The sequence below is a fragment of the Arabidopsis lyrata genome (genome assembly GCF_000004255.2).
Source record: "Arabidopsis lyrata subsp. lyrata unplaced genomic scaffold ARALYscaffold_2, whole genome shotgun sequence".
NCBI classification, from domain to species: domain Eukaryota; kingdom Viridiplantae; phylum Streptophyta; class Magnoliopsida; order Brassicales; family Brassicaceae; genus Arabidopsis; species Arabidopsis lyrata.
Window position 1 is genome coordinate 13,337,220 of NW_003302554.1, and position 22,111 is coordinate 13,359,330.

Here is a 22,111-nt window from a genome sequence, read left to right on the forward strand (position 1 = left end):
ATATACCATATTTTCGACGTGACCGTTATAATTTTTTATGTATTCATATCAAAGTAACTCAATCTATTAGATTGAGTTTTTATATACATAACCTACTATTAGGCTAACCAAGTGGTCGTGGTCTAGTAGCTTTCACTTGAAGAGGAGTCGCCCTGTTGGTCTAGGCCAGGGATCGATTCCCCTCAAGCGCGAAAGTGCTAGTCATTTCTATTTGGCCAAGGGCTTTCACCTGGTCTTCTCCGGACCCTGGAGGGATTAAGGGCTTCGGCCCCGAACCTCCTGGTTATCAAAAAAAAAAAAAAAAAAAAAACCTACTATTAGGCTGATTCTCAATAGAGCCGAATGAAGAAATTGGCTTATGGTACACATTACTATTTTAATAGATAGTTAATGTTAGATCAAATTTTCTATTTTTTTTAAAATACTCAAAACTTGTATGTTATAAGAATCATATGATGTATATGGAAGTAATGTTTTATACCTATACCTGAACTTTAGCAGCTTGTTTAATAAGTAGTTTTTTTTTCGGTAAACACGATTGTTTCATTCTTAACATGACAATATTGGACTGCCTGCTGTACTAATTAACAAAATGTCAGTTTGATTTATTACATAAGGTCTTTGATATGGTTATTTATGACAGATGATTATAAACGTCTATAATATCAAACCTGTATGATGAAATAAACTTTTGTGAAATCATAAGCTTTACATTAACACTTAACAAACAAACAAAAAACGATGTAGCCCACAATCAAGTAATATTCTAAAGGAATATGCTTTGGGATCATGCTTAGTATTTATATTTTTAATTCCAGACATGTATAAGGCTACCATGCATATAGTATTTTTAAAAAGAGATAAATAGTAAAAAGCATTTGAAACTAGAGATATAATCATAGAAGACTAAAGTTACTTTAAACACAAACTTTGATCCATTAACCTTGGACCACAAGTTGGTAGTGGGTTTTAAACATGAAAAGGTATTTCCAATCCTTATGTTTATGGTTACAGGATGTGATTTAGATATAAAAATATGTGGATGTATGGAAATGGCAAATTTTTTTCCTTTGGTTGTAATTTACCCATTATTCTAATAATTCGAGCCTAAAAAAATCATTTATGCCAAAAGATAGACGAATATATGAGAAATTATAAACTCTTTGCCGTTTTCATTTTGTAAGAACGCCGTGTTGTTCAACAAGTGCAAGCTCAAAACAACAACACAATGTAAGATTAGAGAACACGACATCAAAACTTTTCCAACAAGAAAACGGCAAAACTAATAGTATCTTTTAAATCACGGAAGCAAGTGATGTGGTAGTGTATTAAGTATTAACCGGTATTTCTCATTCCTGCAGCGATACCATTAATTGTGATAAGCAAAGCATCTCTAAGCTTATTATTATCTTCATCACGTCTTAGCCTCTTAAGAATTTCAACTTGTAACATGTTCATTGCGTTGAGATACGGAAGTCTACTCTCAATGAGTTTCTTCAAGCTCTTATTGTTCTGCAAGAGTTTCTCGTGGCCACTTATCACAAGAACGTACTTCTCAGTAGTCATTAGTTCCTTTCTTAGTTCATTGCCAAGTCCTCTTCTTTTCTCAGACACAAGTTGTTCGTCGTAGTGTTTGGTCATGGGGATGTCAGCTTTAGCTAACACCATCTCTATAAGTTCAAGGGTGGACTGAAAAAATGGCCATTCTTTATACATCTCTTGAAGATCATCCGCATGACCCTTCTCAGAGACTCCCTTTAAGCCAGCCCCTACACCAAGCCAAGCTGGAAGAACAAATCTTGTTTGAGTCCAAGCAAAGACCCAAGGGATAGCTCGGAGATGACCTATGCCGCTAGAGCTCTTTCTTCGCGTTGGTCGGCTTCCTATATTGAGGAAACCGAGTTCTGCTTGAGGTGTTGACTCATGAAAATAAGATAGGAACTCTGGGTTCTCATACACTGTGCTTCTATAGTGTTGGCAACTGATTGTAGAGATTTCTTCCATTAGGTTTCGCCATTTTTCCTCTCGAGGTGGCTGAGGAGGTTTTAAGGTAGCAAGTAGAACAGCGGTTGTGTATACCTCTAGTTGCCTAACAGCCGTTTGTGGTATCCCAAACTTAGCTTGAACCATCTCACCTTGCTCAGTTGAACGCAAAGAGCCCTGCTCAAACCAATTCAATCATTTATATTTAGCTTTTATTGCACTATTAACATAGTGATAGCATTATATAGTACAAATCAATAATACAATCATTAATATATTTTTTTTAAATGATCTATCATAAAATAGTTTGGAAACTGACCATTACAGAGCCTGGTGGTTGGGACTGTATAGCGAGATAAGTCGGACCACCACCACGACCAATGCTTCCTCCTCGTCCATGAAATAATGTGATTTTGATTCCAAATTCATTACAAGCAGCCACAACATTTTCTTGTGCTTTGTAGAGTTCCCATGCTGCTGTAAAACGTCCAGCATCTTTTCCAGAATCAGAGTATCCAACCATTACCTACAAGTAAAATTGTTACAAGTTCTTAGAGGCTCCCTTTGATGTTAAAATGTTTGCATACTTCACGCGTAACGTACCTCTTGGTGACCGTTGTGGTTCTTTTGGACGTGTTCCCTATACCAATCGATTGAGAGCAATTTCCTTATCGAAGGACCAGCGGCTCTTAAATCATTCACCGTTTCAAAAAGAGGTACCACTCGTAGCCTATTCAAATAAATAGATAGTAGTAAGAGTTTTTCAGGCTACTCAAAATGTTACTCATGTATGTAATAATAATAAAGTGATTGCTATAAATAAGTATGAAACAATGTGACATTTTAGTAAGATTACTCACGTTCCACCGGGACATGGTTTTCCATGTTCGCTAGTTATAGCAAGTCGAGCATCCTTTTGAAGAAGCTCCACAGCAAGGACATCACTTGCCTGCAAGTAGTAAACAAATAAATGTCATTTTTTTCTTTGTGTATGAAAATGTGGAAAATCGTCACGCATAGCTACGTTTTAATTTGGAGAAATCATACATTAGAAGCCATAGAAATAACATAAGCTCCAAGTGATTCACTTCCAAGCTCCGCAGCGACTCGGAATGTGTCCAATACTTCTTTGACGTCAGGACCAACCTACATAAATAAAAACAGATAAATAAATAAAACTTAACAACGACTATCATATCATCATATTGTTCTTTTCTTGTAGTATACGCAATAGATATTTCATTATGACCTTAATACATGGAGGAACAAGAGGTCGTTTCCCTTTTAGTTCTCTGGTCAAAAATTCTAATTTTTTCTCTTCATCCCATTCACTATAAGTACCCATATCCAAGTATGTTGTAATTGCATCCAATGCTTCAGAATGTCTTGCAGATTCCTAGTAATTGAATCACTCATAAATTAGAGAAATGTATCACTGCGTAAGAGGACCGAGACATTAGGATTATAGGAAAAAAATTCACCTGGCGTAAATCAAGTTTCACCAAAACCATTCCAAAGGTAGAAACTCTACGGATGAGATCAGCAAGTCGTCCATCAGCTAGTACACTAGCACCCGATGATTGCTGAGAAAAATGAATGATGTTAGATTAAAAGTTCATGGTTATTTTATGGGAACACCATTTTCACATGGGATACAGATTTTTACTAGAGATTCGTAGCAGAGGAGCAATGGTTCCAGAAGTTGATCTGATTTTTCATAGGAGTTTAAAGGGTCATACTCACAAGGAAGACCCTCAATTAGAAGTTCAAGAAGTCTTCTTGTCTTCACAAGCTATGATCACAAACCATTAATTTTGAAAGCACTTAATTAGTTGTGTGATGCTAAGTTTAAATCTTTATATTATCTTGATTAATTAATAAGTTTAGGATCTTTACCTTTTCTTTTACTTCCCCAAGAACAATACGATAAGGAGCACTTCCAGCTCGTTTAAGTGGAGGTGGTTCTAGTAGCTTTTGGAAACTAGTCTTCCCAACCTGAGATTCCTCAAATAGTTTCCTCTGTAAAAGAAGTTGAGAAGTAGATGAGAAAGAACCTCGAGAAGTAAGACCGGACTGCGAACCATTGTCAGTTTTCTCCCAGTTGCTTTCCGGAAAGTCTTGTTCATTCTGCTTCTATATAAACAAAAAATTGAAGAAAAAATTATCAAAAGAATTTTCAAGAATGGAGCAATTCAGCAAATTTTGTTTCATGTATATGTCAAGCATATTTAAAGGTTTTCCTTTACCTGAAGATTGGGTGGCATATAATCTGTCGTCGCAATTTCGAATTTGGTATGTCGTGATTCACCAAAGTCTGCAATGGGATGGGATATAAAACATGCACAGTTTTGAAATATTTGCCATGCACAGTTTAGAAATCGTTTTACCAATGCAAGAAGGAAGGTGAGCTCTAGCTGGAAGTTGTGTTGGCAAGGATGATGAACTTTGTTGCTTTTGGAAATTTGATTGGCCTCTATCATAATCTTTTTCAGAATTTTCTGAGGGGGGAAAAAACATCAACTTTTAAGATTGTAGAAAAAAAAAAAAATTATGAATGAAGAAGTAAAAATTTAATAGAAGTTGAAGCATATATATACCCTTTTCAAGAATTTCATCTGCTAATCTTGAAAACCTATCACTGCATCGATCCGTAGATAGTTCAAATCTTAAGCTATCAACCTCTCTTATGTATAGATCGATAGCCATCCATCTAGACAAGAGAGATACTTCTTTCGTGACCTGGACAAATGATATCACAACATTGAATTGTGTGTTATCCAGAGAATATGTGACAAACAAATTTTCTGATTGCAATGTTAAAGATTTTTTTCCATGAAAAAATAAATATTAAGAATCCCATACTACAAGTGAGATGTGACCTAGAGTAATATATAACGACCATGAACAACTTTATTCATTACCGGTTGGTTTTGAGTTCAAAGTTCGAACCGTAAAATATCAAAAGACTAACCTTTGCCGTGACATTTGGGTTTCCATCTCTATCACCTCCCATCCAAGAACCAAATTTTATAGGAGTGCATGTTAGTGGAAGTGGCTTCCCTGTGAACTAACCAAGAAAATACAAAATATCAATACTATATATCTTAAGGTAAAGTATAACTATTATTCATATTTTTCCCAATATATATTCTAGAAATCTAAAGGTAAAATAATACCTTCTTCAAGGAAGTGCTGACACGACGCAGGTAATGTGGTACAGCTTTCCAAAGGGATTGCTCCACAATGTTCAGACCTAATGCATTAAAAAAGTTTTTGAAAAAATAGTTTGCCAAATCAAAATTTCTAGACTTTACAAAGTAGATTATTTAACGTACCAGCTCTAGCTTCATCAACTGGAGTAGGTTTCTGACGTCTAAGCTCATCAGTTTGCCATAGTGAAGTTATCTCTCTAACCTTTAAAGTATTAAGTAAACTCTTAGTTTATTAGTTATACTGCTGAGAAAATTTATATGGAAGATATTGAGGTGAAGAGTACCAAATCTTCAATGAGGGTTTCGCGATCTTCAAGGCTGAGATCTGATCTGGTGTTATATTCTAGAAGATGCTGCAAGAAGCAAATAATTTTCAACTCTCAAGTAAAATTAAAGATAGAGATATAATCCATAAATATGTTAACATCATTAGAACCAACTTACAGCAATTCTAAGATGCTTGTACTGCAAGGTTCTTCGATTAATTTGAGTAGGATGAGCAGTAAGAACAATTTCGACCTCCTAAAGTGCGATAAACAATCAAATATCAAATTGAGAAAACGACACTCAGATACGACCTATGTGTTAGATAAAACATATTGGAACCGTTTCGTTTTCTATAATGATACAATATGAAGTAGCTAGACCTGTTTGCAAACAGTATTGTAAAGTTCCTCTGGAGAAATTCCACTTTGCAATAGCTGGCTGAATATATCATCACAAGATCTAGCAAGTTGTGTAACGTTATGGACTTTATGCATTCTGAAAAAAAAAATGTTTATATTTAGAAGCAATACCATGCATGTTTATTATTAATTGTAAATATTTTTGTTGTAATGTGTTTTATAGAAAATATTATGACCTGTGATGAGTGTCTGCAATGCCCATTAAGTTAAGAGAATGAGTGAATGTACGAGCCAAGGTTAAGGCTTCCTCTAGTGGCATTTTGGATATCTCACTAGTCAATTGCTTCTCCAAAAGGTTTGCGGTATCCTCAATACCAGCCATTCGCAAATTTAACGCACTCTGAAACGTTTACAACCATAGAATAATTAAGTTTTCGATAAGTGGATTGATCTATATCTCTTATTAATACGATAGTAGGATGTGAGATTCCTAAAAGATCTACGCAGATGAAAAAATTGGACGAGTAATAGATGAATTTTTAAAGCTTATCGAAGCGAATAGATAGAAAATGAAACCTGAGCAAGAATCCGAATGCGTTCAACTTTTTCCATGAATGGGTTGCCGACTTCCCTTTGTAACACGTCATGGAAGAGACTGCCGAGCAATTTGCAGTCGTCTTCGAAGCTTTGGAATGAGATTTCCTCCGCGATATCATCTGTCGTGTCCGTCATTGTATCGGTGAACAGAGTGAAGGAATGAATATTGAATAATGGGAGTTCTAGTGATCAAAGTTAAGTAATTCTAAATGTGACTTATGGTTAACTATGGGACTTACTATTTATGGTGGTCAATGCAGTAAATTATGGGCCTAGTTAAAATTTGTGGTGTTACTTCTCTTTCCCGTAAAAATTTGGGGCCTATTCTTCTTCATTTCCAAACTTTGATTTTGTACTATTTCTCCTCCAAACAAGTAAATAACTAGATAGTAAAAAGGAAGGAAATTCTACAAAAATTTACGGAGGAATAACGGATTTTAATTAACTAACTTTGTTTTATCATTTTACTTGAATGCCTTCTTTATATCTCGGACTCGAATTATCAATATCATGCTTCCACATGGGTCATGCTAATCTTCTTTCCAATTTGATCGAATGTACCCATAGGGATCCTAAGTGACATCTTTTGCTGATTATTATATTAAGAGACATATATGATTCATCATTATATTTGCTAAGTTTTACTAGCTAACAAATGGCTAAATATCTGTTTTAGTTATTTACATAATCGTTCTCATTATAGCAACACCATAACATACATCATCTTAGTTTTTCATAAGAAGATGAAGCTCGTAGTGGACAATTTAGACTTTAAATTTTGTATACTCATTTTGCTTATCCAAGTCCTGTGTTCTTCAATCCATTTTTGTAGTAAACAATTTAACAACAAATGAAGTGAGAGGAAAGACCGTTCGAGAATATCAATAAATAAATAAAAAAGTGAAAACAAGTGCAATGGAAAAAGCAAAGATATTTGTGTAAGCCAATGACACCGACACATTTGGACCAAACGTAAATAAATTGCAGAAGCAATACGACACCGTTTAAACCCAAATAAGTCAACAAAAGTAAAACACGACAAGAAAGGGTTTCACTGTGTTCGGCAATAATGGCGACAGAAGAAGCGATACCAAGAGTCGCCGTCATCGTTTTCATTCTCAACGGAAACTCAATCTTATTAGGTCGCCGCCGTTCCTCAATCGGAAACTCCACTTTCGCTCTTCCCGGTGGCCACCTCGAATTCGGTCTCTTTCCTCTCTCTCCTCTCTCTTTATTTCAACCAAATCTTGATTTGAGCTAATCTTTGTTCTTTAAGCAGGTGAGAGCTTTGAAGAATGTGCAGCGAGAGAAGTAATGGAGGAAACAGGTCTAAAGATTGAAAAGATGAAGCTTTTGACTGTGACAAACAATGTATTCAAAGAAGCACCAAAGCCAGCACACTACGTCTCTGTTTCGATGCGTGCGGTGTTGGTGGATCCAAGTCAAGAACCGAAGAATATGGAACCGGAGAAGAGTGAAGGATGGGATTGGTATGATTGGGAGAATCTACCAACGCCTTTGTTTTGGCCACTTGAGAAATTGTTTGGAAGTGGTTTCAATCCTTTCACTCATGGTGGTAAAGACTGATAGATGCATGAGTAAATTATTGATTTGTGACTGAATGCTGCAAAAAGGGTATTTGGTCTAGTGGTATGATTCTCGCTTAGGGTGCGAGAGGTCCCGAGTTCAATTCTCGGAATGCCCCTCTCTCTTATCCTTTTTATTGTATTTTTGGTCTGTTTTTCTAATTAGACTTTGTTGTTGTTAAAACTTATAAATGTTTGTTCTATGTCATGGGGTAGTTATTTATGTTAGATTATCATGTTCTTACCTCTAACATCTACCTATGAGAAAGAAAAATGTTACAAAAGTTGCATAAAAACCAAAAGTAGTAAGACGACTAATTGACAGTAAAGTTCTTCTTCTTACGGATATGACATAGCTAAAGAACATGACAAGATTAAGAATAATATATGTTTCATTAGCTTATGATGAGTGAGGTCTATGGAATATTCTTTTAAAGTATAAATAAATTCATAAGAAGGCTAACAAAGCTTAATCCATTTCATGATCTTCATATTAGTTCATAATCATAAAAAGGATCAAATTCCAAAGTATATATAAATCGTATGCATATAAAAAGAGTATACCCTATGTTAATCTAATCTACAAAACAAAACCCAAAAGAATACAATGAATAAATCAAAATGAAATCAATGAGGAAGAGAGTCAACAAAAGAGTTGTGTCTCTTAGAAGGAGCAGAAGGAGGAATGGAAACGCCTTTAGGTAAGTAACCAAAAATATGGTTGTATTTAACTCCTAAGCTCTTTCTATTCTTCTTCATCTCCGTCGTGGCTCCGATTCTTGCAGCCGCCGCACAAGAACTATTCATCACCAGAAACAGAACAAAACAGAGCAGAACCATCATCGTACGACACGGAGCCATTTGGTAATCGATGTTTTTTTCTCTTTTTCTAGATTTCACTTCCACTTCTTTAAGTAATGAATGAATAATGTGTATATGACTATGTGTTATATTTATAACATGTGTGTGTGTGTGGATTTGATTGGAAATAAGTGTGGCGGAAATGAGGGGGAAGTCGGGGAATGGTAAGAGAGGAGTGAATCCCACGCTAATGAGACTTTGAATTTTCCGTATTTTTTTTATAAGGATTCTTAAGTTTTCAAAGGTTGAGTTTTTTTCTCGTTGTTTTAGTCGCCGCCTTCGACTTTTAATTTCTTTTGTATTTTTATATAGAAGTCCATTGTACACTAGGAAATGAGAATGTGGTTTGATGGGACGGTCGTTTTTCAAGATTTCATAGATGTGTACAACTTCGTTGACGGGAGGAATATTTCATGGTTTATGGACATCATCATTGTTACCTATCTTTTGTTTCTTTTCCTGTATAATTCAACTTTCAGTAGTAATTATATAACAAGATGTATGAATAGTAAATCAAGATTAGCACACGACTTAACTCAAATATCAGACATGAGCTTTCTTAAGCACACAATATATGTCGTGCAGAAAGAAAATTAGATATCATCCTTGGACGAAAGTGGTATACAATACACGTATGTATAGTAAAAGGAATAGAACTAAATGATAACTTTTACCACAAAAAAAAAAAAGAGAGAACTAAATGAAATGATAACATGTCGTAGGCTAATCATAATACGGAAAAAATATAATAATTTAATTAAAGGAATATACACATGAAAGATACTGAAAATTCATGCATAAAACACGTAAAAACAATGTATACCAACTCTATCTTTTGCGTGAGAAGGTATTTTAAGAAATTAAGAGAGAAAAAGTAGCTTAGAGGGTTGACTGAGTTATACACAAAATTTTACGACTTGACAAGTGGCTTTCCATGATTCACATTTTTCTTTAATTTATGCCAATATTGATTTGGATATCCACCTGATTTCTGCATCTAGCTATATCGGACTTCTTGACGGATTACTTTTCCCTTTTTTTTCCTAAATAGACTTTTTTATATTTCCTTTTTGAAATACCAAAATATAATAGAGTTCCAACATACCTCCTACGTTTTAGACATGTCGCAAAAAGTCATACACTTCTTCTATTTGATTGGAAACACATATTTATTTATACTAAAAATTAAGTTATAAATTATAAACAAAAATGGGGATGTGCTTTTAGTCAAGTGGTTAAGTCCACTTGACTCCGCCTTCCCCACCGGAGTTCGATTCCACTAAGTCGTGTTACCCCGCGTAGTAGGGATTAGCTATGGATTGGGCCTTGTCGATCCAAAGATGTCAAAAAAAAAAAATTATAAACAAAAATATGTGTTTATAATTTATAAACACATATTTAATGTTTGTTAGTATAATAGTATGTAAATACTTTTTTAGTATGGGAGAAAGTTTAATATTTAGTATAATAGTATTCCTCGTTTTAATTATAACACACTATGTTTGATCCTTGAAGGCCAAACTAGCTAGACTAGTAACAAAAAGAAAGAAAGAATCAAACAAGAGATTATATAATTTGGGTTCTTAAGGTTTTTGTAAAGTTAAATAAATGTATAACCAAAAGCACTACATGCTTGATTGGCAAGTGCTTTACAAAGTAAAACAAACAGTTCCAAAGCTTTAACATGGTATATTTCATGTAAATTAATATTTACAATATAACGTAAAAACATGGTAAATTTCATGTAATCATTCAAATATATGAATATATATAATCACAATAATCTAATACATAAACACAATCAAATATTTAATTTTGTAAATTTAATTCTTAAATACAAAAATGAGTTTTCCCGCGACATCGCAGGAGTTTATAACCTAGTGTTTCTAAAACTGGACCAGCGATTGAACCGGAAAGTCTTTTTATTAACGAGTCAACCAGTTTGACCGTGGTTCAATAAGTTAACATTTAATTTTAAATTTTGTAAAAACATATAATATTAATTTCTTGTACATAGATGAACAAGTTGTGCCTAATTAAATAGTTGACAATTAAAAAGTTCAACAAATTTCATTATTTTATTTAATCAAAAAGAGATTCATTGGTATTTATTATTTAATCAACCCGGCCCGAAGTTGACTGATCATATTGGAAAGAATTATCTCCCAACACAACTCTACTTGTAGTTCGTTTTTTAGAAGTATCACCGGGAGTAATCTGGGATTAAATCGATTTAAGAGTTTCATAAAATTGATTAGGGGTTTTTAGTTATATGTTTGTTTGTATGTAAATACTTCAAGGATCAACTAGTAAAATAACAAAAACAAGAATCAAACAAGAAATTATATTTTTATGTTCTCAAGAGTTTCTGTAGTAGCGTTAAATAAAATACTAAATTGAATAGACCACAGCTTTGTATCATTTCCAAATTCCAAGTTATTGTTATCACAATTCACAAACCCGTTGATTGTTCTAATATTTATCTGCCTTAATTCTCTTACATTGGTTCACTCCAAAAGGAACATGATCGCTAAGGTTCTTGATCTCCTTTCCGTTATAACACAGATTAGGGTTCCCCCAAACACCAAGTCTCCTTCCCATCTTCTCATAGAACTTTCTAGAGAACTCCAGCTCTCCACTGATGTTATTTCCATTCACGTAGAGCGCGCTGAGACTAGGCATTTCGGTTTCCATTTGTGGAATGAGTTTGCCTCCGAGATTGTTGTTGCTCAAACCCAAAAACCTCAGTTTCTTGAGCTCCAAGACTGAACCAGGAATCTCCCCTTTTAAGCCTGTGTTGGAGAGATCAAGAACCACTAAATTCTTCAGATTTCTCCACTCTATTCCTGTCAAGTCCCCGGCTAGGTGATTATTAGACAGAACCAGTTCTACCAAAGAACTCATCTCTTGGATATCTTTAGTCAATCCACCTGACAATCTGTTGTTTCTCAGGTCCAAAAGAGTCAGATTCTTTAAGGACTCTAGCTCTCTAGGTAACTTTCCTTCCAAGTAATTGTTACTAAGATCGAGTTTCAGCAGAGATTCCAATCCTCCAATGCTTAAGGGCAACGAACCGGATAAGAAATTCCGACTCAGATCCAATATCAACAATCCGGTTAAGCCGTAGACCTCTGGTATTCTCCCTGTGAACCGGTTTCCAGACAGTACTAAACGTCTCAATCTGGTTAACTTGGCCAAATTCTCTGGCAATGGACCTGTTAACTGGTTTTCTAGCACCACCAGAGATTGAAGGTTGGTGAGGTTAGTGATGACAGAAGGAAGTTCACCTATCAGTCCCGGGTTTGATCTGATCTCAAGCCTCTCCAAGCTTTTAGAGAGATCCAACCACTTCTCATCCGAGATTGAAGCTAGATATCGGTATGGCGATGTGAAGCAGCTGAAAAGAGAGAGGGACTTGAGGTGCTTGAGCTCAAAGAGTTGTGGTCTGATCACTGGAATATCAGAACAAGCAAGAGAGTTGTCTTTCATAGTCCCAAAGCTTAGAGCAGTTACATACCAAAGATCATCATACATATCACAAGTCACACCCTGAAGAGTGAAACAACAGAGAGTTACATCAGCTGTTCAACAATTTTCATCGGCTTTCGAATTCAAGAATCATAATCTTGATAGGCTTAAAACATTACTTAGCTATTTTTTTAAAAAAAAATTGATAATTTTTGTTGTTGTTCTTGTAAGGACTCAAATGAGATAAAAAAAAATTAATGATGAGAGAAAGGACCTGTATGGGAGTCCAGCCACAAGGGTCAGGATAAAGATAAGAACCATTCCAAGATTCACCAACAAAACCTTGAATGGTAGAGTATAGAGCAGCTTGCTCTGTTTTCTCCATGGGACCTCCTTCACTTTCCTCTGTTTCTGCCTTGCTCAAATCCACCACCAAACACCACACACATAGTAAAAACACCAAATGTTGCTTCTTCCTTAATCTAAGCATCTTCATTGAGAAAATACAAGAGAATAGAAGGAGAAAAAGTGTTGTGTGGATCTTATCTGTATTGGAATTATTCAAGTTGTTGCATATGTTTCTATCAAAGGTTAATCAAGAATTTGGGGTGGGTGTTAATGTTGGAAGATAAAAACAAAGCTATCACCACAAATGGGTCATGGGACCCTTTTAAAAACAATGAATGTTGGTTGATTTGTATACAAGATTTTTTCTTATAGAGTTTGGTTTGTGACAAGAAAATTTCATTAGAAAAAAAGAGAGAAAGCTTTAGAGGTTTCTCTGTTTTGTTTCTCTTTAGGGTTTATTATAGAGGAAATGCCAAGAAGAAGACACAACAGAGAACAAGAGAGGAAAAGCCAAATCTGTTTCTCTAACTTATGATTACATATTACACAGCTTTATGTATATGGATATAGACACCTATATAAGAACCTTTAGCAGTCTACAATATGACAAATATTTGATAAATACAAAAAGAAAATGTAAAGGATCTTTCTTATAAAGTTACAATGTTTAACATGTTCGTAGCTAGTTTTATACATAGAGTAGAAGCAAATTGAATTAAGTTGTGAAGTTATAGGGTACATAGCCAGAGGTTTTAGACAACGACTTAGCATTAAGCAATTAAAATTTATAAACCAAAAAAAAAGAAGACAAATCTTTAAAAGCAAGACACAGTTACCAAAGCATAGAAACAATAATGGTAAGAGTTAATTACGTTCTATGGACTTTTTCCGATGGCATTTGGGCAGCAAGCCATTTTTCTGCTTTTCTTTTGGATTTGCCACTTTTGCTACGCTGAAATTACCTATTTACCCCGTCCATATGAAACCAACATCCGTTTATTTTATATTTTTCATTTACCCAATCTACATAATTATGTTATTTATGATTAAAAAAAAATTGGCAAAAACAAGAATAATCGAAAGACAGAGAAGAGAGTTCGTCGTCTTGGTTCTTCTCCGGTTCCAGATCCAGAGACTGGGCACCGGCGTTGTGACATGATCCTTTTGCTTTGTTAGTTTTCCGCTGTTGGTTCTCGGTGAAGGGTTGTCCCTCCGTCCGTACTGTTTCCAATCATATAGCTACACCGATTTGATTATCTCATCGCTCATTTTATTTCCAGATTTCTCTCCAATTTCAGTTAGGTACTCCTTCGGTGGAGTTCTCGATAAAGCTCTCGCCTCAGCTTCCGGTGATGCATCCGTTCAGGATCTTCTCGTCGATCGTACTCTCGAACTCGCCTCTCTTCTTCTCGATTCCACTAAACGATGCTTCCGGAAGCGAGCTTCTGTTCACAATTCCAATTCCTAGTTCCTACCTCCAGAACTCACCATTAAGGTAACAAACTAATCAGAAAATTTCTGGAAATTGTGCTCTGTCTTTGTGCCTGCGTTATTGGATTTAGATGCGATTATGTGTTAGGGTTTTGTTCGTCGCTTGATCTCTCTATCGATGTAAGCAATTTAGTATTCTAAGATGTTCGTGGAAACATGATCCTCTGTGTTATTGAATTTAAAATCGATGTTTTAGGTTTTGGTCATCTAAGCAATTTAGTGTAAGTTTCATATCTCACCCATTGGGTTCTCCCGTTTTGTAGTATTTAGGGTTTAGTTCTAATGTTTTAGACAGACTTTTATGTTTTTCCCTTGGGTTGATCATTGTAGCTGTCCTTAGGGTATAATGTCCCTACTTATTCGACACTTCTTATTCAACTTAGCGTTCCACGGTTTGCATTTGATATCTCATCCATTGGGTTCACCTGTCTTGTAATCCTTAGGATTTAGTTTAATTCTTGCGACAGTCTTGTATGTCATCCCTTACTGATATTTGTAGTTGGCTTTTGGATGCGAAATCTGTAATTGATTGAAAAATAAAATGATTGTTCAGAGGTATGTTGGTGAAGAAACTAGGATGGTACATGAACTTTTTTGGGTAATTGATTGTAAACACTTCTTTTTGAAGCTAAGCATCGTATATTTTTCTGAATGTATAATACTCTTTTTCAGATGGCACAATCCAGGAAAGCTTGCATTCGGTTCTTTGACGAAGGCCAACGTATTATGCTTGAGATTGTGAAATAGACCCGTTTCGAACTGTGAAAGAGATCTATTTTGAACGACTTGCTTGCCTTTGCCAAACCAGAAATGATCCCTCAGCCCATGAAACATCTCTCATACTTTTTGTCTTTTGAGATTTGTTTTGACTTGGGTATTGTTAATCTTTTTTTGCATGAGCTGATCTCAGAAGTGTATGCATAAAGGTATTGTATGAATATTATAATTAATATATGGTATTCTTTTGGTTTGTTGATATAATAAGTATGTGTACATCATTTTTTACACAAATTCAAATACATATACATATTAATTTAGATTTTTGTTGCATGATATATCTATCTGGAGCAGAGAAAGAAAAACTTAAAATCTCCAAATTCCCTCGAACACACCCACAACATCTTATCAATTATGACGTTACCCCCAAAACAGACCACCAGCATGAAGGACAAGAAGGTCATTTCCACATGCTGAAAATGGCAATTCCAAAAACCAATCAACTAAATGGCAAAATTCAAAAATGGTAGTCCAAAAGGGACAAATCTTGTAATAATCCCTAATGGTAATGAAAATGATTAAGAAGAGAGAGGTCCAACACCTTGTGTTGATAATGCAAGTGAAAGCGAAAGACAGAGAAGATCAAGTCTTTTATAAGGACTCTGTTTCTTCTGCAACCTCCACATATTTATTTTATTTTATTAAACTAATATTTTTCTTTATAGGTTTCTGAAATTCTATCAACTGTCCCTTTCTTCAAAAACAGTTATCATATTTCCTGAAAAAAGGAATAAAAAAAAAAACTCAAAAATACAACTAGAGAGGAAGAAGCTTAATTGGTTGGAACTAATGTTTTGTAAATTTAGAATTAGTTAATTAAGAGCATTAATAGAAGTTTGCCATTGAGAAATTAATGAGAATGTTTCTAAAAGAGTGGTAATGAAGAGTGAGTTTGATGCTATTGCATGTCCTTCGTTTTGGACCACACTCTTTTTTGTCTTAACATTGAAAGGTGAGGCGTATCTACTATCTACTCACTATAAATCTAAACAATTTAAGTTTGAAATCTTGGTAAGATCCTACATGTAAGCCATTGTGTAGTCCTTTTCTTCTTTTTACCTTTTTGTGTTTTGGAACTTTATTACGGTTTGGCGACTTTCAGGCAAAGATAACCAAAAAAAGATGTCAGGTCCATGACAATGACTTATGTAACTTTGTTACTTACCTTCGAGTCTCTGGTTTGGTTCCTTGAATACCAGCATTATCTATGGAGTGGCAGAGTAAGAATCAAATGTTACATTTCCTACAATGCCCATGCCTTTTTGTTTAAAGTTGCTTAGAAAAAGAAAAAGAAGTTAAAAAAGAACCAACACATAACAAGATGTTGCAAAATCCTACTTGTGGGATAGTTTTTGTTATTTAGAGAGAAATAAAGAAAATGATCAAGTTGTGAAAAAGACCCAAATCTTCTTTCCTATGGAAGCATCACCTTGGCGCTCTGTTTCTTCTTCTTCCTCTCCTTCGTTCTCATCTTCGTTCATGCTGAAATTCTCATCATCATCTTCACCATGCTCTCTTATTTCACCGCTGCCTCCTGCTTCCAACTGCTGATCTTCGACTAGCCTATTTCCCGTGTTGTTATCCTTGAACTCAGTCTCTACTTCAACCTGTATAAAAATCATGGTTTGAATAAATATATCCCAAGATTAACATACCCATATGTTCCACTCAGACAGAACAAAATAACATCCAATTCAATGTTTCAGAAAATCATACCCTAACAATCTCCTCATGTGTTACCGTCTCCACGAATACTTCAGCTTTGCCAATTTCTCTATTCTCATCTTGCGGTGGAGTAAGAGTTTCCTTCGGACTTGGCACTGTTCTAATATCACCATTGACACTCTCTTGTTTTTTAGTGGCACCCATTGATGCTTGTGCTTTATCTTCTTCTGTTCCTACACTGAAAAAGATTTTCCATACAAATATAAGTCACGCACGTATAAAATTCAAGATTTCACTCATCACCACCTAAGGCTTTTCTTCTTTTTCTCAAGCTGAAATTGTTTAGTAAGGACCTAGAATGTTGGTGTTTTTAGTTTCTTAAGATTTTCCCATTGTACATAACATTCTTATTTTGATCAACTAATTATACATTCAAACAAAAAAAAAAAAATCATGATTTCATATGTAATCCCTGAAACTCATTTTTCCAGTTAAAAGGAAGTACGAACTTACTTTCTATGTCTCCTGAGTTGATATCGGCTTTGTCCAGGCGTTTGAGAGACTGGAACAGCTATCTGTCTTTTTTTCCTACGTCCACCAGTTGTGGTACTGTCTACACCATCATCACTATCACCAGCTGCCTGTTCACTTTCTGTGATTCTAGAAGTCTGTTCACGTTGTCGCTTCCTTGGAATTTCACCATCAGATGGTTTTGAATCTCTAGAGGCAGCTTTTGTTGCTTGCGATCTTCCTCTAGCAGACTTACCCCTACCTCTACCTCTACCTCTACCTCTACCTCGTCTAGGTTTATCACTTTTTATCTCTGATTGCAGGGAACCTTCAGGACCATCTTGTATTCTACTATCTGTGAAACTCTGTTCAGTAGCAGACGGTTCATGATCATCGCCTGACACTATATCCAGAGTATCATCAGGTTGCGAAGATTCTGGAAGCTTAGCCGTTATACCCACATCAGTGATTTTATCTTTCCCAATTGGTGATATGCTCAATAGCTTTGAAGCGATTTTCCCAAGCAAAGATGTTCTCCTGCTATTCTCTGCACTGGGAGAAATGTTCAAAGCTTCCTCTACTTTTAATTTTTGTTTCCCGAAACGTTTGTCCCCATCTTCAACATCAGGTAGTCGAAGATCGGACAGAACAAAATTTTCGGTTATTTCTCCACAGGAACTGCAGCTCTTAAGTTTTTCCAGAAATACTAGGAAACGCTCCCTTTCACAGATAAATTTTTCTCGTTGCTCCTTCAAAGAGCTTCTAAGTACATCTACCTCAGTGATGTCCTTATGCATCTCAGCTTCTTGTTCTTTCAACAACTTCTTTTGGACAGAAATTTGTTCTCTTTCCCTCTCAAGAGCAAGCTTCTCGTATTGCACTTCTTCCATCTCTCTTTGAGCCAGCTTCTTTGTGTAATTGGTGTTGTCAAGCTCTTCTTGGCTTCTCTTCTCATATGTTCTCGCCCTTTCATTAAAATCTCTCTCACCCTCTTCTTCTTGCCTCTGAAACTCCATGTCATGATTCCTTTTTTGCTTCTCAAGATCTTCCATGTCGGCTTCAAATGATTCTTTCTGCATCTTGACACCATCCAATTCCCTCTTCAAATTATCCCTTGAGGTCATCTCTTCTCTCTTCAGCCTATGCTTTTCTGATATTTGCAAATTTCTCAGTTTCTCCTTTTCTTCAGCAACTTCGTTTTGCTCTTTAGTTATGTCAGCCCTCTTCTGATCCAAAGCTTCCCACTCTTTCTCAAATCTTTCCTTATCTTGTTTCAGTTCTTCACGTTCTTTCAAGAGAACCTCCTCCTCTTGCTTAACTTTATCTATCTGCTGCTTCAGTTCAGATTGCAGCCTCAGAAACTCGACTCTCTCTTCTTTTGTAACCCTGAGACTTTCATGTTCTTCGCGAATCCTTGATTCCTGCTTTGTTGTCTCAGCCCCAATCTCTTCAATCTCATCTTTTAGTTTACGCAGACAATCCTTATCTTCGTGCAATCTCTCATTTTCTATATGCAGCTTTTTCTCTTCAGCTTTTAGAGATTTTTCTTTTTCCTTCACAGTTTTGAGAATTGCTTCAAGATCGTTCTCTTTCTCCTTCACTCCCTCCTCCATTTTTTCTAAAGCTGCCTCTCTCTTAGCCAACTTCTCTTCGTTGTCGCTGATCTCAACTTGCAGCTGCTCGATTTCAGCTTTCTTTCCCTTGAGTTCTTCATCAAGGGATCTCCTCATCTGTTCAAGCTCCATTTCAAACTCCTGCCTTCTTGAATCTAGAACAGCCTTCTGATCATCAAGGAGCTTCCCAATTTCCATCTGTTAAATTTTAATCCCATGTCACTTCTATTTGAATATATATATATATATATATATATATATATATATATATATTGGCACTTAGCAGATAGAAACTAAAGAAAACTATTAACCGGGGAAAGTGACTTAAAAAAATTTCAAGAAATTTCACCATAGTTTTAAAATTATTCCTCTTAGTTACAACTTACAACCAAGCTCTGTATACAAACTCTGATTTTGTTAACTAGTAGACGATAACATTTCACAACAAAAACGACAGGGTATCCCCAAACAACTAAGAGACTAGTGACTGTGAATACGTATATGCCTCACTGTATGTGACAAATTAAATTGACGGAGCTAATAGAGGTGGGTTGGTATGTTTGTGTAATAGAATTTCAAAACACAGAAGCACATCTTCCCTTTTATAAGATTCAGTACCACCATTACAATGAACAAGAAAAGAAAGGCGATATATATTTAACAAATAGAAGAAAGTTTCGGGCAAGTTGAGGCTGACCTGCTCCCTTTCAATAAGCTTCTCCTCAAACTCATGGAGCTCCTTCTCTTTGATATCAACTTTAGCCTTCATGGCCTCGAAGTCCTAAAACAGAAACCCAATTGATATATAAGCCAAAAGGTACAGGAAGCAAAAAAAAAAAATGCAACTAAATAACTCACTTTTTCCTTCAAAGAAATGTCATTTAGCTTAATCTTTATAGATTCCTCTTTCTCTGTCAATTCTGACTTAGAAATATAAATCTTTTGCTGCAAGTTTTCAAGGATCTTCTCTTTCTTCTTGATGGTTCTTTCCTTTTCCATAATTATTTCTTCTCTATGGTTAAAACTTCTTTTAACTTCAGACAGCCTATCTTCTTCTAGTGTTAGCTTCTTCTCCCATTCCTGTAGGTCTTCTCTCTGCTTGTAAAACACTGCCTCATGTGCTTCTCTTCTAAGAAACATAAGCAAAAGAGAAAACGAGAGATCAGATCTCCATACCAACAAACAAGGAACAGAACGAACAAGTAAAAACTGATCGTTCATACTCTGTAACTAGCGAAAGATGCTCCCTTTGAAACACCTTTTCACGAGTCTCCACCTCCTTTAGTTTCCGTTCTAACTCAGAACTCTTTCTATTAATCACTGAAAACTTTTCTTCAGCAATAGCTCTCTCTCTATCCACCTCTAAAGCTTTTTCCTTCATACCAATAACCAAAGCATTAGCTTCCGCTAACTTTTCCTCAGAAGTAGACTTCACCACAGAATGTTCTTGTTGCCAATACTTCAAATCCTTCTCAAGCTGAAATACACAAATAGCATAAACATCTAATAAACATCAGAGCCACAACAGAGCATAATGAATTGAGAAATGAGATACCTCAGCCACAAATTGCTTCTCAGCGATCAAAGCTTTTCTAAGATTCTCTTCTCTTTTTTCAGCTTCATTTAAAGCAATTACATTCGACGTCTTTTCACGTTTAAGAATCTCTGTAGCTTCATCATAAGCTTGTTGAAGTTGTACATTTGTTGAAGTCCACTTCTTCTTCTCAATTAGCAAAAGCCCCATATTATGTTGGTAATCAAACAACTGCCAAAAATGGAAACACTTTCTCAATTCACAACACAAATATTATTCAGTAACACAATAATGCAAAAATCGAAACTTTATTTTTACCTCTTTTTCAAGCTTCAAGATTTTCTCTATAAGAGCATCACGATCTTTTCTCTCTAGAGAAGCTTCATCGAGCAAACCAACCTCTTTGAACTTCCGCCAATCATCGTCCTCTCGGAGAAGCACTGTTTGCGGAGGAGGTGTCATAATTTCGTCGGAAAAAGCTATGGCCTTTCCCTTCCGGTCAGTCTCCGGCCACCGATTCCTCTGCGGAGTGAACATTTCCGTTCGAAACCCTAGTGACCCAGATTCATTAAAAGAAAGAGAGGACGAAAACAACACCAATTTCACAACTTGCGAAATTGAGGAATCGAAGAAGCGAATTGCTCAAATTTGAAAGCTTTCTTTGTGGGTTTTGTGACACGCGCCGTCGTGGAAGTAGCAAGTAAAACAGTTTCTCCTCCGCTTACAAAAACTACTCTGTAATCGTCACTCTCCAACTCCAAAAACTAACTCTTCGGTGCTTTACTTGCAAGTTGCAAAACGACGACGTTTTGCTCCTGGAAAAAAATTATTGGGCCGTTTTGGGCTTATTTTATTATCCACTTAAATTGAGCCATTTTGATTATAAGTCAGCCCAAGTTTGTTTTATGACAACGAAACATTAGATGGTTAATGTAGCATATAGTGGCTACTGGCTAATGTAGTACACTAGTACTGTTAAAGACAAGAATCTTTTACTTTCTGAGTGTTTGGTTTCCGCAATATAATTAATTCTTTGGAGTCGGAGAGTATTAAACGAAGTTAAATGTTTATTTATCGTCTTTTCTATCATCACTGAATCATATTCTATAACAAATAATTATTCACGACGAGTTAACTCCATTTAGCACATGCATTATGCTTAAAAAAAAGCTATTAAAATTTAGAGAAATTGTTCAATACCCTTTTTCAAAAAGGGTGATTTAGGTGAATAACCAAAAAAAAAGAAAAATTAGTTTTGTAGAAAGAAGGTAGAGAGAGATAGGGAGAGAAAGAGAGTGAATAGGGGGGTTAGAGGTTAGTTATTGAATTAAAGTTTTTTTGTTGGTTAGTTTTGCCAATTTCCCTTTCAAAAATGCCCCATTTGAGAGTCTATTTTTAAGTTTGCCATCTTTTAATTTTTAATGACCATTTTACCCTTATTTGAAACAAAATTAGGTCCACAAAATACAAAATATTTTTTGGCGGGAAAAGTGATCCCGCAATTTTCCCGCCAAAACACTTGTAAAAACCTTTAAAATACCTTGTCAAATTTTCCCGTAAAAATTTTTCCCGCCATATTTTTAAAAATTGACAGCCAAAAAGGACATTTTTGAAAAAGATTATTGAAAAAGGGGCGTATTTTAAAAGTTTTACGGATTATTTATCTATCTTTTTGAAATAATTGATTAGTGTGTTTTCAAATTACTAAATTTAATACAATGCTGTATACTTTCACACACAAAAAAAAAAAAAAAAAAAAAAAAAAAAAAAAAACCTAATATCTGAAAGGGGTCCATTGAAAAATGATGGACACCCAACCACTACCAGAGTCTCTAGACTA

General features: G+C 35.4%; 5 protein-coding genes, 1 long non-coding RNA gene and 1 other non-coding gene across 7 annotated transcripts; 3 read left to right on the plus strand and 4 right to left on the minus strand.

The window, feature by feature from the left end:
• Positions 1-1,133: 1,133 nt before the first annotated feature.
• On the minus strand, positions 1,134-7,039 carry LOC9323269 (phosphoenolpyruvate carboxylase 4). Its single transcript, XM_021010024.1, has 20 exons — positions 6,398-7,039; positions 6,058-6,221; positions 5,843-5,957; positions 5,640-5,717; positions 5,480-5,548; positions 5,319-5,397; positions 5,160-5,236; positions 4,955-5,050; positions 4,581-4,722; positions 4,371-4,481; positions 4,230-4,297; positions 3,880-4,116; positions 3,650-3,775; positions 3,465-3,566; positions 3,233-3,379; positions 3,031-3,129; positions 2,844-2,932; positions 2,587-2,713; positions 2,303-2,509; positions 1,134-2,160 (listed from the first exon to the last, which is right to left on the minus strand). The coding sequence occupies exons 1-20, from the start codon at positions 6,551-6,553 to the stop codon at positions 1,336-1,338; spliced, it is 3,114 nt and encodes a 1,037-aa protein (XP_020865683.1). The 5' UTR covers positions 6,554-7,039; the 3' UTR covers positions 1,134-1,335.
• A 271-nt stretch (positions 7,040-7,310) lies between these two features.
• LOC9324743 (nudix hydrolase 1) lies at positions 7,311-8,237 on the plus strand. Its single transcript, XM_002887158.2, has 2 exons — positions 7,311-7,623; positions 7,698-8,237. Exons 1-2 carry the CDS (start codon positions 7,488-7,490, stop codon positions 8,003-8,005), a joined length of 444 nt encoding a protein of 147 aa, XP_002887204.1. The 5' UTR covers positions 7,311-7,487; the 3' UTR covers positions 8,006-8,237.
• On the plus strand, positions 8,052-8,123 carry TRNAP-AGG. Its single transcript has one exon. It is a non-coding gene; the product is annotated as a tRNA-Pro (tRNA).
• Positions 8,238-8,468: 231 nt separating the features above from the next.
• On the minus strand, positions 8,469-9,500 carry LOC9323270 (protein IDA). Its single transcript, XM_002888634.2, has one exon. It carries the CDS (start codon positions 8,863-8,865, stop codon positions 8,632-8,634), a length of 234 nt encoding a protein of 77 aa, XP_002888680.2. The 5' UTR covers positions 8,866-9,500; the 3' UTR covers positions 8,469-8,631.
• Positions 9,501-11,193: 1,693 nt separating this feature from the next.
• On the minus strand, positions 11,194-13,460 carry LOC9324744 (piriformospora indica-insensitive protein 2). The gene is made up of 2 exons (XM_021034336.1): positions 12,608-13,460; positions 11,194-12,414 (listed from the first exon to the last, which is right to left on the minus strand). Exons 1-2 carry the CDS (start codon positions 12,827-12,829, stop codon positions 11,338-11,340), a joined length of 1,299 nt encoding a protein of 432 aa, XP_020889995.1. The 5' UTR covers positions 12,830-13,460; the 3' UTR covers positions 11,194-11,337.
• A 254-nt stretch (positions 13,461-13,714) lies between these two features.
• On the plus strand, positions 13,715-15,153 carry LOC9324745. Its single transcript, XR_002333899.1, has 2 exons — positions 13,715-14,176; positions 14,845-15,153. It is a non-coding gene; the product is annotated as an uncharacterized LOC9324745 (long non-coding RNA).
• Positions 15,154-16,168: 1,015 nt separating this feature from the next.
• LOC9323271 (protein CROWDED NUCLEI 3) lies at positions 16,169-21,043 on the minus strand. Its single transcript, XM_021034335.1, has 8 exons — positions 20,590-21,043; positions 20,293-20,502; positions 19,961-20,214; positions 19,596-19,866; positions 19,435-19,518; positions 17,128-18,935; positions 16,666-16,852; positions 16,169-16,556 (listed from the first exon to the last, which is right to left on the minus strand). Exons 1-8 carry the CDS (start codon positions 20,806-20,808, stop codon positions 16,332-16,334), a joined length of 3,258 nt encoding a protein of 1,085 aa, XP_020889994.1. The 5' UTR covers positions 20,809-21,043; the 3' UTR covers positions 16,169-16,331.
• Positions 21,044-22,111: the final 1,068 nt, after the last annotated feature.

Bases quoted from the DNA above. Each gene is read 5' to 3' on its own strand.
- LOC9323269 (XM_021010024.1), bottom strand. From the start codon at position 6,553: ATGACGGACACGACAGATGATATCGCGGAGGAAATCTCATTCCAAAGC. The intron at 5,958-6,057 runs GTCATAATATTT...TTTTTTTTTCAG, and splicing joins ATTGCAGACACTCATCACAG to AATGCATAAAGTCCATAACG. The intron at 4,298-4,370 runs GTAAAACGATTT...ATCCCATTGCAG, and splicing joins TCACCTTCCTTCTTGCATTG to ACTTTGGTGAATCACGACAT.
- LOC9324743 (XM_002887158.2), top strand. From the start codon at position 7,488: ATGGCGACAGAAGAAGCGATACCAAGAGTCGCCGTCATCGTTTTCATT. The intron at 7,624-7,697 runs GTCTCTTTCCTC...TTCTTTAAGCAG, and splicing joins CGGTGGCCACCTCGAATTCG to GTGAGAGCTTTGAAGAATGT.
- LOC9323270 (XM_002888634.2), bottom strand. From the start codon at position 8,865: ATGGCTCCGTGTCGTACGATGATGGTTCTGCTCTGTTTTGTTCTGTTT.
- LOC9324744 (XM_021034336.1), bottom strand. From the start codon at position 12,829: ATGAAGATGCTTAGATTAAGGAAGAAGCAACATTTGGTGTTTTTACTA. The intron at 12,415-12,607 runs GTCCTTTCTCTC...TTCACTCTTCAG, and splicing joins GTGGCTGGACTCCCATACAG to GGTGTGACTTGTGATATGTA.
- LOC9323271 (XM_021034335.1), bottom strand. From the start codon at position 20,808: ATGTTCACTCCGCAGAGGAATCGGTGGCCGGAGACTGACCGGAAGGGA. The intron at 20,503-20,589 runs GTAAAAATAAAG...CATTTTTGGCAG, and splicing joins TCTTGAAGCTTGAAAAAGAG to TTGTTTGATTACCAACATAA. The intron at 20,215-20,292 runs GTATCTCATTTC...TGTGTATTTCAG, and splicing joins AGAAGCAATTTGTGGCTGAG to CTTGAGAAGGATTTGAAGTA.